This window comes from Panthera onca, chromosome A1 (assembly GCF_046562875.1).
Source record: "Panthera onca isolate mPanOnc1 chromosome A1, mPanOnc1 haplotype 2, whole genome shotgun sequence".
NCBI lineage: Eukaryota > Metazoa > Chordata > Mammalia > Carnivora > Felidae > Panthera > Panthera onca.
The window spans coordinates 106,710,231-106,725,508 of record NC_138339.1 but is presented as its reverse complement, the minus strand read 5'-3'; the positions used below and the strand labels follow the sequence as shown (position 1 = coordinate 106,725,508).

The 15,278-nt window shown below is 35.6% G+C and overlaps 1 protein-coding gene across 2 annotated transcripts in view; it reads right to left on the bottom strand.

Moving 5' to 3' along the window:
• Positions 1 to 15,278, bottom strand: part of CENPK (centromere protein K) — a 58,382-nt gene that overhangs the window by 29,731 nt on the left and 13,373 nt on the right. For both annotated transcript variants that reach the window (XM_060635682.2, XM_060635680.2), the window contains exon 6: positions 11,743 to 11,789. In XM_060635682.2, the coding sequence (XP_060491665.1) occupies positions 11,743 to 11,789 (47 nt within the window). The remainder of the gene's footprint in view (positions 1 to 11,742; positions 11,790 to 15,278) is intronic.

The window sequence follows — 15,278 nt, the reverse complement described above, 5'->3', positions numbered from 1 at the left end:
CAGATACTAAGTTCTTTGTAATATTTCATTTGTTAAATTCAAAAATATAAAAAGGGGTTTTGAGTAATAAATTTGAATTTCACACTAAAATCCAATTAAATGATTAAGTTTTCAGTAATCAGGGAGATTAGGTGTCTTTTCTAAGAAGACTATACAGAAACAAACATGAATGATTATCATTCATTTAACAAATATTTATTGATCATTGACTACCAGGCATAGTTGAGAGAGTCAAGGATTCAAAGATGAACAAACAGGAGAATCCAAACAAGCAAATATATAACTGCAGAGAGCAATCAGTATCATGAAAAAAAAAAAAAAAAAAAGTCAAAATAGGAACACAGAAATGAGGAGCAGGAATGGCTCTTTTAGGTAATATGACAGGGAGAGAGGTTAAGAGTATCACAGCAGATAAAGACAAGAGATATGACACTGACAATATCTAGCAAAAGAATGTTCCACACAGAAAGATTGTAGGTACAAAGGCAATGAGGCAAGAGTATGTGTGAGGTATTTGAGGAACACCAAACGAACTCTGTGTTGCTACAGCAAATTACAAGAACATCTGGATTTTTTTTCTAGTATCTTTTTGTTTTTTTAACATATTAGCTAGTATTCCACTTTCTTGATGTCAAGAGTTTACCTGAGCTTTTTATACATCTAAATCAGTGACAATTTAAAGTTGTCTATTATAGGGGCATCTGGGTGGCTTAGTCAGTTGAGCATCTAACTTTGGCTCAGGTCATATCTCTGTTTGTGAGTTCGAGCCCCACATCAGGCTCACTGCTGTCGGCATGGAGCCCACTTCGGATCCTCTATCCTCCTCTCTTTCTCTCTGCCTCTCCCACTCCCACTATCTCTCCCCAAAATAAAATAAAAATGTAAACAAACAAATAAATAAATAAAATAAAGATGTCTATTATGAACCTTAGCGAAACCACAAAAAGGGGAGAAATAACCAAATAAATCAATAGTGTAAATAAAATGGTTTTATTTTTAAAAATACACAATTCAAGAAATTGGAAAGAGAGGAAAACAGGAACAGAGAAAAGGTAATACACATAGGAAAGAAAAATGAAGTACAAAGATTTCAAAGCAACCACACTGATATTACGTTAAATATGATCTAACAATAGAATTAAATTAAAAATAAATAAGAGAAAAGTAACAGGAAAAATTTGCAAATGTTTGAATACTAAAAACACACTTCTAAATCATCCATGAATCAAAGAAGTAATAATCTGTAAGAATATAAGAAATTATTATGAACTATTTGAAAATAAAAACAAAATAAAAATTTCTGGGGTGAAACAAAAGCAGTACTCAAATGAAAATTTACAGAACTAAAGGCCTATATGAGAAAAATGAAAGCTCTCAAATTAATGACAACTTCTACCATAAGAAAAAGAGCAAATAAAATCAAAAGTAAACTGAAGAAAAAATAATGATTAAAAAAACCTTAAATCAATGATATAGAAAAACAAAAAGAAAACTGAGGGAAAAAAAATCAAAGAAACCCAAAGTTGGTATTTTGAGAAGGTCAACAAAATCACCCACGCTAATTACAAGAGAAAAAAGAACAAAAATTATTAACATTAGTTACAAGAGAGGTGACATTACTATAAACATTAAAATGGTAATGGGGAAATATTATGAACAAATTTAATAAACTGGACAAATGAGATGAGATGTACAAGTTCTTTAAAAGACACAAACTATACCACTCATTCAGAGAAAAACAGAAAACCTGATGAGTCATAAAAAACCTAAATTTGTGGCTAAACATCTTCCCATAAAGAAAACTCCAGTTCCAAATGGCTTTACCTGTGAATTCTAACAAACATTTAAAGTAATAAAAATACTGATTCTATATAAACTCTTTTGAAGAAAGAATACTTCTCAACTCATTCTATTAGGCTTGATATGAAAGCTAACAAAGATGTCACAAGAAAAGTAAACCACAGACTGGTATCTCTCATTAACATAGATACAAAAACCTTAATAAAATTTTAGCAAATGAAGTACGTCAATAAATTAAAAAACATTATTACACAGCGGGTTTTTCCTAGGAATGCATGGCTAATTAAACAGTTAATACCAATTAAAAAAATCAATGTACTGAGTCAATTAATTCAATATAGCCACAGGATATAAAATTAATATACAGAAATCTGTTGAATTTCTATACACTAATAATGAGGTAGCCGAAAGAAATTAAGAAAACAATCCCATTTATAACTGCACCAAAAAGAATAAAATACTAGTAATAAACTTAACCAATGAGGCCAACCAAAGATCTATATTCTGAAAACTATAAAACAATGATGAAAAAAAATTGGAAAAGACACAAATAAATGGAAAGATACTTCATGCTAATGGACAGGAAGACCAATATTGTTAAAATGTCTATACTACCCGAAGCAATCTGCAGATTTTATGCAATCCCCGTCAAAATACCACCAACAGTTTTCACAGAATTAGAACAAATGATCCTAAAATTTGTACAGAACCCCCCAAAAACCTTAAATAGCCAAAGCAATTTTGAAAAAGAACAAAAGCTGGCGATATCACAATCCCAGATTTCAAAATATACTACAAATCTGTGGTAACCAAAACAGTATGGTACTGGCACAAAAACCGATAGAAATCAATGGAACAGAATAGAGCCCAGAAATGAATCCATACTTTCATGGTCAATTAATCTATGACAAAGGAGGCAAAAATATACAATGGGAAAAAGACCATTTCTCCAACAAATCGTGTTGGGAAAACTGGAAAGCTACATGCAAAAGAATGAAATTGAACCACATTCTTATACCATAAACAAAAATAAATTCAAAATAGATTAAAGACCTTAATGTGAGACTTAAAACCATAAAATTTCTACAAGAAAACACAGGTAAGTAATTTCTTTGACATGAGCCACAGAATTATTTTTCTAGACATGTCTCCTCTGGCAAGGGAACAAAAACAAAATTAGGGGCACCTGGGTGGCTCAGTTGGTTAAGCGTCGGCTTCGGCTCAGGTCACGATCTCACGATTCGTGGGTTTGAGCCCTGGGTTGGGCTCGGTGCTGACAGCTGAGTCTGGAGCCTACTTGGGATTCTGTCTCCTCCCCCCCCCCGCCCCTCCCCCACTTGTGCTCTGTTCTGTCTCTCTCTCTCAAAAATAAATAAACATTAAAAAAATTAAAAATAAATAAGTAAATAAACATTAAAAAAAAAAAAATTAAACTCTTGGGACCACACCAAAATAATAAGTTTTGCACCAAGAAACCATCAACAAAACAAAAAGGCAACCTACTGAATGGGAGAAGATATTTGCCAATGATATATCTGATAAGGGGTTGAAATCTAACTATGTAAAGAACTTATACAACACAATGTCAACAAAAATAAATAATCCAATTATAACTGAGCAGAGGACCTGAACAATCATTTTTCCAAAAAGGACATACAGATAGCCAACAGACACATGAAAAGATGCTCATTATCACTAATCATCAGGGAAATGCAAATTAAAACAATTCACTACACACCTGTCAGAATGGCTAAAGTCAAAAACACAAGAAATAACAAATGTTGGTAAGGATGTGGAGAAAAAGAAACCCTTATGCACTATTGGTAGGAATGCAAATTGATGCAGCCACTGTGGGAAACAGTATGGAAATTCCTCAAAAAATTAAAATTAGAATTTCCACATAATCCAGTAATTCCACTACTGGGTATTTACCTAAAGAAAACAAAAACATTAATTTGAAAAGACACATGCATCCCTATGTTTACTGTAGCATTATTTACAATAGCCAAGACATGAAAACAACTCAAGTGCCCTTCAATAGACAATTGGATAAAAAAGATACGGGGCGCCTGGGTGGCTCAGTCAGTTAAGCATCAGACTTCAGCTCAGGTCATGATCTCATGGTTCGTGGGGTCAAGCCCCATGTTGGGTTCTGTGCTGACAGTTCAGAGCCTGGAGCCTGCTTCAGATTCTGTGTCTTCCTCCCTCTCTGCCCCTCCCCCACTCATGCTCTGTCTCTATCTCTCTCAAAAATAAATAAACATCAAAAAATTTAAAAACAAAAAACAAAAAAGAAGACATGGTACAATCTGTACTATGGACTATTAGTCATAAACAAAGAATGACATCTTACCATATGATTTCACTCATGTGGAATTTAAGAAACAAAGGAACAAAGAAAAAAAAGGATATAGATAACAAATATAGATAACATATTGGGTTTCCAGAGGGGAGGTGGATGGAAGGATAGGGAAAACAGATAAAAGGGATTAAGGGTACACTTATTTTGATAAGCCCTAAGAAATGTATAGAATTGTTGAATCATTATATTGTATACATGAAACTAATATAATACCCTATGCTTAAATCAATGTAATTTATTATATCAACAGACTAAAAAGAATTCATCTTCCCTATGAATTCAGAAAAAATAAATGACAAAATTCAGTAATAATTTATGATTTTAGAAAAGACTTTATAACTTGTAACAGAAGGTAATTTCCGGGGCATCTGGGCGGTTCAGTCTTTTAAATGTCCAACTCACTGTCATGAGATCAGACCCTGAGTCGGGCTTTGTGCTGACCATTGGGTCTGCTTAAGATTCTTTCTCCCTCTCCCTCTGCCCCTTCCAAGTTCATGCTAACATGCACAAATGTGCTCACTCTCTCTCTCTCTCTCAAAAAAAAAAAAAAAAAAAAAAAAAAAAAAAAAAAAAAAGAAGGTAATTTCTGCAAGGGCATCTATGAAAAACCTACTGCTAACACCACACTTAATGACGAAAAAGAGAATGCTAGCCACTAAGGTCAGGAACAAGGCAAAAATGTCCATTCCTACCACTTTTGTTATATTACTTTAAGTCCTAGAGCAGTACAGTAAGCCAAGGAAAACATAAAAGGCATCCAGATGGAAAGGAATAAATACACATGCCTCTGATCTCAGATGACATGACTAGCTATGTAGAAAATCTCAGCACACCTACAAAAAGGCTACTAGAATAAATGGGTTTATCATACTCACTAATAGAAGACCAATATATAAATATTAATTTTATTTGTATGTACCAGCAATAAATAATTGACAATTGAAAAAAGAATACCAGTTTAATAGCACTAAAAATACAAAATGCTAAAGGGATGAATTTGACAAAAATGCATAAGACCTGCAAATCTCTGTTACAATTTATTAAATTGTTTTTAAAAATTATGAACTGGGATGGGGCACCTGGGTGGCTCAGTTGGTTGAGTGTCCGACTTCAGCTCAGGTCATGATCTCGTAGTTTGTGAGTTCGAACCCCACATTGGGCTCTGTACTGCCAGCTCGGAGCCTGGAGCCTGCTTCGGATTCTGTGTCTCCCTCTCTCTCTGCCCCTTCCCTGCTCACACTCTGTCTCTCTCTGTCTCTCAATAATAAATAAACATTAAAAAATAATTTTTTTTAATTAAAAAAAATCATGAATTGGGACACCTGGCTGGCTCAGTCGGTAGTGCATGAGACTCTTCATCCTGGGGTCATGAGTTCAAGCCTTCTATTGAAGGAGAGTTGCTTAAAAAAAATTAAAATAAAAAAAAAAAATCAAGAATTAATATTGAAATTTGTCACATTCTTTCTGAATTCATGAGATGATTAAAAGTCTTTTTTTTCTTTTTTAGCTTTTAATATAGTGAATTATAAAACACTGATGATATAAATCTTAAAAATGCTAAACAAATGGAGACCTAAATAAATGCAGAGATCATACAGGGCTCCTGGATCTGAATTGAGACTCAGTATGCTAAAGATGTCAATGCTCCTCAAACTAAACTACAGAATCAGGGAAATCTCAGTCAAAATTATGGGACAGAATGACCAGCCAACTCTAATTTATAGGAAAATATAAAACAGTTCTGATAAAGAACAAAGATAGAAAATCCCTCCCATTTTACTTCAAGATTTATTATAAATCTTAAGTAAATAAAACAATGTTGTCTTCAAAAAAAATTTATTTATTTATTTTGAGAAAGAGAGCACACAAGTGGGGAAAAGGGGCAGAGGGAAAGAGAGAATCTCATGCAGGCTCCCTGTTCAGGGTGGAGCCCAATATTGGGCTCGATCCCACGACCCTGGGATCCTGACCTAAGTCGAAATCAAAACCTGAACTGACACTCAACTGACTGACTCAAGCACCCCTAAAACAATGTGGTATTGACCTAAAGACAGAAGACACACAGAAAAAAAAGAAGAGAAATAACCACAGAATGAAGAATAAATGTGGAGTCTAGAAATAGATCCATATATGCCATCAATTAATTTTCAATAAACATGCAAAGGAAATTCAAAAAATAAAATATAATTTTCTTAACAATTTGTTCCAGAACACCCACAATTAGTATTCATATGAAAGAAAATACAACCTTATCAGTAACTAATTCCATATAAAAACATGAATACCAAATGGATTATAAATGTGAAACTTAAAAAATTTTAAAGAAAACATTCAAAAAAAATGTTTGTGACCTTAAGTTGGGCAAATTTTTTTTAAGATTTTATTTTTGGGGCCCATGGGTGGATCACTCAGTTAAGCATCTGACTCTTGATTTTGGCCCAGGTCATGATCTCATGGTTGTGGGATCAAGCCTTGTGTTGGGCTCTGCATCGTGACCATGAAGCCTGCTTTGCATTCTCTCTCTCTCCCTCTCTCTCTCTAAAAAAAAAATAAATAGACTTAAAAAGAAAAAAAAAAATATTTTATTTTTTAAGTAATCTCTACACCCAACCTGGGGCTTGAACTCACAACCTCAACACCAAGAGTCACATGCTTTTCTTATTGAGCCAGACAGGTGCCGTTGTGCAAATATTTCTTATATTTATTTAAGCACAAACCTTAAAAAAAAAAAAAACTGATAAAATGGAGGTAATCAAAGTATGCCTGTCTTCAGGATAGGCCCCTGGTGGACTCCTGAAGGATGACCTCTGAGGTCTTGTAATATTATACCTGATAAAAGTGTTTATGTAGGGGGGGTCTGGTTGGTTCAGTCAGTAGAGCATGTGACCCTTGATGTCAGGGTCATGAGGTCAAGCCCCACTTGGGAATGAAGCCTATTTTTTAAAAAAAGGGTTTATGTATGCCTGGAACCTTAGGTCACTTGGTACCAGTTTTATTAAAGAGTCTATTCCAATCATGTGATTTATGGTGAATGCAATTGTGGTCTAAATGGCTGAAGTCCAAGTAGCTGAAGTCAGTCAAGGAAGCCCCACATGCATAGTGACTGACTCCGGATAAAAAACCCTGGACAACAAAGCTTAGGTGAACTTCCTGTTTGACCACACTTTGCACATTTTGTCACATTCAGCTGCAAGGAGAACTAAACACATCCATGCAACTCCATTAGATAAGAACTCCTATAAACTTAGTCCATGTGTGTTTTCCCTTTGCTCATTTTAATCTGTGTCTTCTCATGGAAATAAACTGTAACTATGAGTACAATAGCTTTTCTGTGTTCTGTGAGCCCATTTAGCAAATCACCAGACCTGACAGTGGTCTTGGGGAAAACCCTGACACAACTGGCAACACAAGTGGGATTTGCTATAATGACCCTACCTCACCAAAACACAATGGAAGCACTATGTGGGAAAAAGAAGGTTAATGGGGCAGGGAATGATGAATCTGATGCCTAATGTTTATACCAAGTCAACAAAGATAGAAGACAACAGCCACAACGTGATCAATAACTGCAGGCAGGGGTGCCTGGGTGGCTTGGTCGGTTAAGTGTCCAACTTTGGCTCAGGTCATGATCTCACAGTTCGAGAGTTCAAGCCCCGCATCAGGCTCTGTGCTGACAGATCAGAGTGTGGAGCTGGCTTTGGATTCTCTGTCTCCCTCTCTCTCTGCCCCTCCCCCACTCACACTCTGTCTCTGTCTCAAAAATAAATAAACATTAAAAAAATAATAATTGCAGGCAGAAGTAGTCAATGAAATTTAGAAATAACAGAAAAAATTCTCAGACACTTGGCTAACTGCATGTATAAGGAAATACAAAATAATGAGAAACAAGCTAAATATTCAAGCCCTTTGTTCTTTTTATCTGTAACAATTAAAATGAAAGCAGAGTGTTAAGGCCAAGGCTGGTAGTGTCTAGTTTGGATTTCAGTCAGTTCAAACCAGAACTGCTAGCCTTAGGGCTACTACCAAAGGGAAAATTATGGTGGACCATTAGGCCATGTGTCATTTTTTTTTTCATGATATTGAAAATTTGGTGACTCTTCTCAATATGAAAAAGAAATATTATCTTTCATTCTGGGAAAATGTTCATGTATTATTTATTATTTCTTCACTTCCATTTTTAAAAAATATTATTTATTTATTTTTGAGAGAGAGAGAGAGAGATGGCACAAATACAAGTGGGGGAGGTGCAGAGAAAGAGAGGGAGAGAGAGAATCCCAAGCAGGCTCTGCACTACCAGCACAGAGCCCAATGTGGGGCTCAAACTCCTGAACTGAGTCTATGGCTTAACTGACTGAGCCACCTGGGCACGCCCCCCTCCATTTGTTTTTGTGTTTTTTTTTTAATTTGGAACTTCTACTGGTTGTATTTTGTACTTCTGAGTTGATAAGATAGTTCTATTATTCCAATTTTCCTTTTTTTGCCATCCTTACTCTGTAGATTTCCATGCCTATAATCACCAACCTTTTTGTATTTATTTCAGGTATGTTTTCATTTACAAAGGCTCTTGTTCTCTGCTTGGTTCTTTTCTTTTTTACTGTTTATTTCTTTAATTTTTTTTATTTATTGAGAGAGAGACAGAGCACAAGTGGGGCAGGGGCAGAGAGAGGGAGGGAGACACAGCATCTGAAGCAGGCTCCAGGCTCTGAGCTGTCAACACAGAGCCTGATGCAGGGCTCAAACTCACAAACTATGAGATCATGATCTGAGCCGAAGTCGGACACTTAACTGACGAAGCCAGCCAGGCGCCCCAATGTTTATTTATTTTTGAGAGAAAGAGCATCCACGAGGGAGAGGCAAAGAAAGAGAGAGAGAGGGGGACAGAGGATCTGAAACAGGCTCCGTGCTGACAGCAGAGAGTCTGAGGAGGGCTCAGACCACGAGCTATGAGATCAGGACCTACACCAACTGAGCCAGCTAGGCACCTCTCTGATTGGTCATTTTATTATTTATTTATTTATTTATAATTTTTTTAAATGTTTATTTATTTTTGAGAGAAAGAGAGTGTGAGCGGGGGAGGGGCAAAGAGAGAAGGAGACACAGAATCTGAAGCAGGCTTCAGGCTCTGAGCTGTCAGCACAGAGCCCAACATGGGGCTCAAACTCACAGACAGCAAGATCATGACTGGAGATGTAGTCAGTCGCTTAACCTACTGAGCCACCCAGGCAGCCCTGACTGGTCTTTTTAAAAACAGCTTCACCGGGGTACCTGGGTAGCTCAGTTGGTTAAGCATCCAACTTCAGCTCAAGTCATTATCTCATGGTTTGTTAGTTCAAGCCCCAAGTCCAGCTCTTTGCTGACAGCTGCTTCAGATTCTGTTGTCTCACTCTCCCTCTGACCCTTACCTGCTCAGGCTCTGTCTCTGTCTCAGAAGTAGATAGATAGATAGATAGATAGATAGATAAATAGATTGATAGATAGATAGAGCTTGAGATATAATTCACATACCATACAGTTTACTAATTTAAAGTATATAATTCAATAATGTTTAGTATTTTCATAAAGTTGTGTAACCATCACCACAATCTACTTTAGAACATTTTCATCATCCCAAAAGGAAACCTGTTAGCAGTACATATTAGCAGTCACTCACTATTTGCTCTACAATCACCTAGCCTTAATCAATAAGCAACAACCTACTTTCTGTCTCTATGGATTTGCCTATTATGGACATTTCATATAAATGGAATCATATAATATGTAATCCTTTGTAACTAGCTTCTTTCATTTAGCATAATGTTTTTCAAGATATACCTATATTATGGCATATCAGTACTTCAGTTCTTATTAGACAAAAAATATGTCATTGTACAGATATCACAATTTATTTATCTATTCATCAGTTGATGAACATTTGGGTTATTTCCTCTTTTTGGCCATTAAGAAAAATATTGCTATGGGGGCGCATGGGTGGCTTAGTCGGTTAAGCATCCAACTTGAGCTCAGGTCATGATTTCATGGTTCATGGGTTTGAGTCCCACATCGGGCTCTGTGCTGACAGCTCAAGCCTGGAGCCTGCTTCGAATTCTGTGTTTCCTCTCTCTCTGCTCTTCCCCCACTCACATTCTGTCCCTCTCTCAAAAATAAGTAACATTAAAAAATTAAAAATAAAAAAGAGGGGCGCCTGGGTGGCGCAGTCGGTTAAGCGTCCGACTTCAGCCAGGTCACGATCTCGCGGTCCGTGAGTTCGAGCCCCGCGTCAGGCTCTGGGCTGATGGCTCGGAGCCTGGAGCCTGTTTCCGATTCTGTGTCTCCCTCTCTCTCTGCCCCTCCCCCGTTCATGCTCTGTCTCTCTCTGTCCCAAAAATAAAATAAAATAAAATAAACAAACAAATAAAAAAGAAAAATGTTGCTATGAACATTCATGTTTAAGTTTTTGTGTGGACACAAACTTATTTTCCTTTTTCTTAGGTGTATACCTCGGAGTGAAAGTACTGGTTTGACTAGTAACTTTCACCTTCTGAGGAACTACCAGGCTGCTTTCCAAAGTGGATGTAGCATTTTACATTCCCACCAGCAGTTCGTCAGTGTTCTAATTTCTCCACATCTTCACCAATACTTGTTATTGCCTGTCTTTTGATTATAGCCATGTTTAGGGATGTGAAGTAATCCTTTTTTAAGTTAGCATTCTGTTATTTTTTTAATCAAAAAAATTCTTTATCTCTCTTTTAAAGAAATCTTGTTTCTAGCTACATACTTGAACCCTGAATACTGCAGTACCAGGTTCCTTCAAAACCTGGTTTTTCTCAATTCTGTAGGGCAGATAATCTCTTTAAATTTTTTTTTTAATGTTTACTTATTTTTGAGAGACAGAGAGAGAGAAACAGAGCATGGGTAGGGGAGGGGCAGAGAGAGAGAGAGGAAGACACAGAATCCGAAGCAGGCTCCAGGCTCCAAGCCATCAGCACAGAGCCTGACGCGGGGCTCGAACACACAAGCTGTGAGATCATGACCTGAGCCGAAGTCAGACACTCAACTGACTAAGCCACCCAAGTGCCCCTTTTTAAATTTTTTTTAAAATGTTTATTTACAGATAATCTCTTTTTTCATCACTATTTCTATCTCTAGACACACTGATACTTATTTCTTTCCATGCACTACATCCTTATTTAAAATTCTTGTTTGCTTCTATCTTCTTTCCTATACTTTGACTTAATGGACTTACACTTAAAGTCTTTACTGACATTTATATTATGTTTTGAGGACATACATATATTAGGATCATCTAACTATGTTTAATGTTTTTGCTTTTATTATGAAGAGTTTAATCAAGTGAAAATTAAGCACAACCATGAAGTTTACATATTAAACACTAATTTTAAACACAGTTCTAATATACAAATTGGTGATACAAAATTCAAATTATTTAAAATATTCTGTTCAACAGACATAATTAAAATCAAAATAAAAAAATTAATATGGCTTTAAAGTGGTTTCATTCTGCTTCTGATGTCATGAACTTACCCCAAATACTTCTAGTTATAAGTTAATTAGGGTTACTACCAATTCCTTAAGTTACTTACCTCTTCTTCTCCTAATGTTACTAGAACTTCTTCATTCAGAGGAACTACTGCAGAAAAAAAAAAGGCCAAAATTATACATGCTGAGTTAACTCTCAAATATAAAGAATTTGATTTTGTGGCTTCTAAGATATCTCTTTCTCTTTCCTTAATTAACACCTTTACATATATAATCAATACATAATTTTAGACAATATATATAACCAATATACAATTTTAGACAAACATGACATTTATACATTTTTGGGTTTTGTTTTCTAAATCCTCAAAAACAAAATTGGTTAAGCATCCAACTCTTGACTTAAGCTCAAGTCATGATCTCATGCTTCTTGAGATCATGCCCCGTGTCAGGCTATGCACTGAAAGCACAAAGCCTACTTGGGATTTTCTCTCCCCCTCGCTCTCTCTCTGCCCCTCCCTCACTCAGGCTCACTCTCTCTCTCTCTCTCAAAATAAACTTAAAAAAATTAATAATCTATACTGTTTCCCTAAATATATCTCTCTGTAATTATATGATCCTATGCACATATATGTACATGTATATTATCTACACACACACATGCAAGGGTTATTCATTTTGTTATTGTTGGTTTTATGAGAAGGGGATATCATACACATTATTCTTATTTTTACTCAACAAAAACCCCATGGAAATCGTTTCTATCCTGATGTAAGTCTAATCCATAATTTTTAATCACTCCATAATATTCCACAGGGTGAATATACCAAAGTGTATTGAGTAATATCAGTACTGATGAAACATTAACTTTGAACCTAACTTTTAGCCACAAAAAACAATGACTTTAGCATTTCTAAATTTATGTCTTTATGTACTAGTGCTTTCATCTGGGGAGGATAAATTCTCAGAAATGGAACTCCATAGAAGGAAAAGCATATTTTGAATTTTAATGTAGAATACCAGATTCTTTTCTAAAAACTTACTATTAGCAATAAGAAACAGCAAAAGATACAATAAACTCTTCTACAATTTTTGCCAGTTCATGAGTATCAACTAACATTTCATTTTAATTTTGTATAGCAAAATTTAATCCTTATATTTAGAAAAGTTCAACCTTTGTACTTTAAGTTTACCTTTCCTAATAAAGTACTATTTAAAATTTCTCTACTAATATGCTACTGAAAACTTTCTAATCTATCTACTATTCTACAGGGTCTTCTGACAGGAAAGAGCTTACGACACATGCTTCATAGGACATATATTAGAACTGATTACTGGCAGCCCCAGGATGGCTCCCAAATCATTTCAATAAATGCAATGAGAAGGATTTTAAGAATGTAAAGTTAATAATCTCCCTCTTGTCCACTGTGGCCATGAGTAGTATTTCAATATTGATTCACATAATTATTTAAGCCCATACAATATATAGCAGCTTCTAAGAATATAAAGATATTTTAAATCCTTTCAGTGGGGCAGTCTATGGGATATAGCATCAAAATGAATGAAATACTTTGGAATAAATTTAACCTAGGAGGCAAAAGACTGTGATGAAAACTACAAAACTACAAAGCAGCACAGCACGGAGCCTGCTTCCGATCCTCTGTCTCTTTCTCTCTCTGCACCTCACCTGCTCACACTCTCTCTCTCAAAAATAAATAGACATTAAAAAAAAAAATCTTGAACGAGACGTAAGAAAGACTATTATAATAAACTAGTGGATTGGTAATGAAGGCCTAAAGTAAATGTGTGGCAGTAGGGTTCAATACTTCATGATTGGCTATATGCGATACATGAAAAAAGAAGAACATAGAAGGACTCTTAAGTTTATAGCTGATCAAATAAATTCCATTCAATGGATCAGAGAATGGAGATCAATTCATAAATCTCAGGTATCTATAGAATATTTTGGAAAAGATAACTAGAAAGTAGAGAGATACGTTAGTGTGATGTTACAAATAAGTCTGGCTTGGATACATAGATTTGGAAGCTGTTACGAAAATTGTGTCCTCCTCCCCACCAAAATTCATATTTTGAAGTTCTAATCCTCAGTACCTTAAAATGTGCCTGTATTTGGAACTGGGTCTTTAAAAATGTGATTCTGTTAAAATGAGATCATTAGGGTGAGCCCTATTCCATTACGACTGGCATCTTTATAGAAAGAGATTAGGATACAGACAGGCGACCATGTGAAGACACAGGGAGAAGATGACCATCTACAAGCCAAAAAGAGAGGCTTCTGAAGAAACCAACCTTGCCAACACCTTGATCTTGGACTTCTAGCCTCCAGAATTGTGAAAAAATTAATTTCTTTTGTGTAAGCAACCCAGTCCATAGAACTTTGTTATGGCAGCCCTAGCAAACTTATACAGAAGTCATTAATACAGGTATAGCATAAAAACAAAAGCAGAAAATATAATCCTGGAGTAGCATGTAGAGTAGGAAGTTAAAATTGCTGAGCACAGCCCTCCAAAAAAATAGCAAATTTTAACAGCAGAGTATGAACAGCGTTTGAGATGCTCAATATAATGCTGAGGAGGCAATAAAATATAGTTTAATGCAAATTAAAAAATAGATTATATATGTACATATCAAGTGCTAAAATTAAAAAGACTACCATGTGATAATAAAGATGTGGAACAGTGGTGGGCATGAATATAGTAGTTAAAACCAAGAATGTAGATGAAATTATCTAGAAAGGGAATGAATAGAAGAATCCCAACAACTGGGATAGAGAACAGTAAGCCTACAAAGGAGACTAAAAAGGGAAGTGGGAGGAGCTAAAGGAAAGGTGGCAAATGGGCAGGAGAAAGAAGGGAGATGTTAAAAGAAAGAGGATACAATCCATATAGAATATCAAATACACACATATATGTGGCACAGAGAAAAGTAAGCTTTCCTAATAAAAAAAGATCTCCTCACTGGGTATTTTAACTGCAGATATTTAAGCCATTTTCTATTTCTTGACTAAAGGCAAATATATAGCTGGTCCCCATTGGACAGGTCACAAGGCAACATACAATCCATGTGGCCCTTATATAAATAAGTATCTAAAATAACTTTTCTCTTCCACTAGGTATGTTTCATTCATTAAGAAACAATTTACAGGGGTGCCTGGGTGGCTCAGTCGGTTAGGCATCCAGCTTCGGCTCAGGTCATGATCTCACGGTCCATGAGTTCAAGCCCCGCGTTGGGCTCTGTGCTGACAGCTCAGAGCCTGGAGCCTGTTTCGGATTCTGTGTCTCCCTCTCTCTCTGCCCCTCCCCTGTTCATGCTCTGTCTCTCTCTGTCTCAAAAATAAATAAACGTTAAAAGAAAAAAAAAAAAAGAAACAATTTACAGTTTCTATTGCGTGTGTGGCATAGTATCTATGATGATCAAATGATGGTTATTATAAGGTCTCCATAATTTAAGATTATTATATCAAACAAATATATTCATCTATAATACCAAAATAAGCACAAAATAATGTATACAAATGAAAGAAAAGTTTAGGCAATTTCAACAAGGCTAGATAGACTTTGAAATTATCCTTAAATTAATTTGCCATTAATTTGTTTAAAAAAATATAAACCTAAAAATA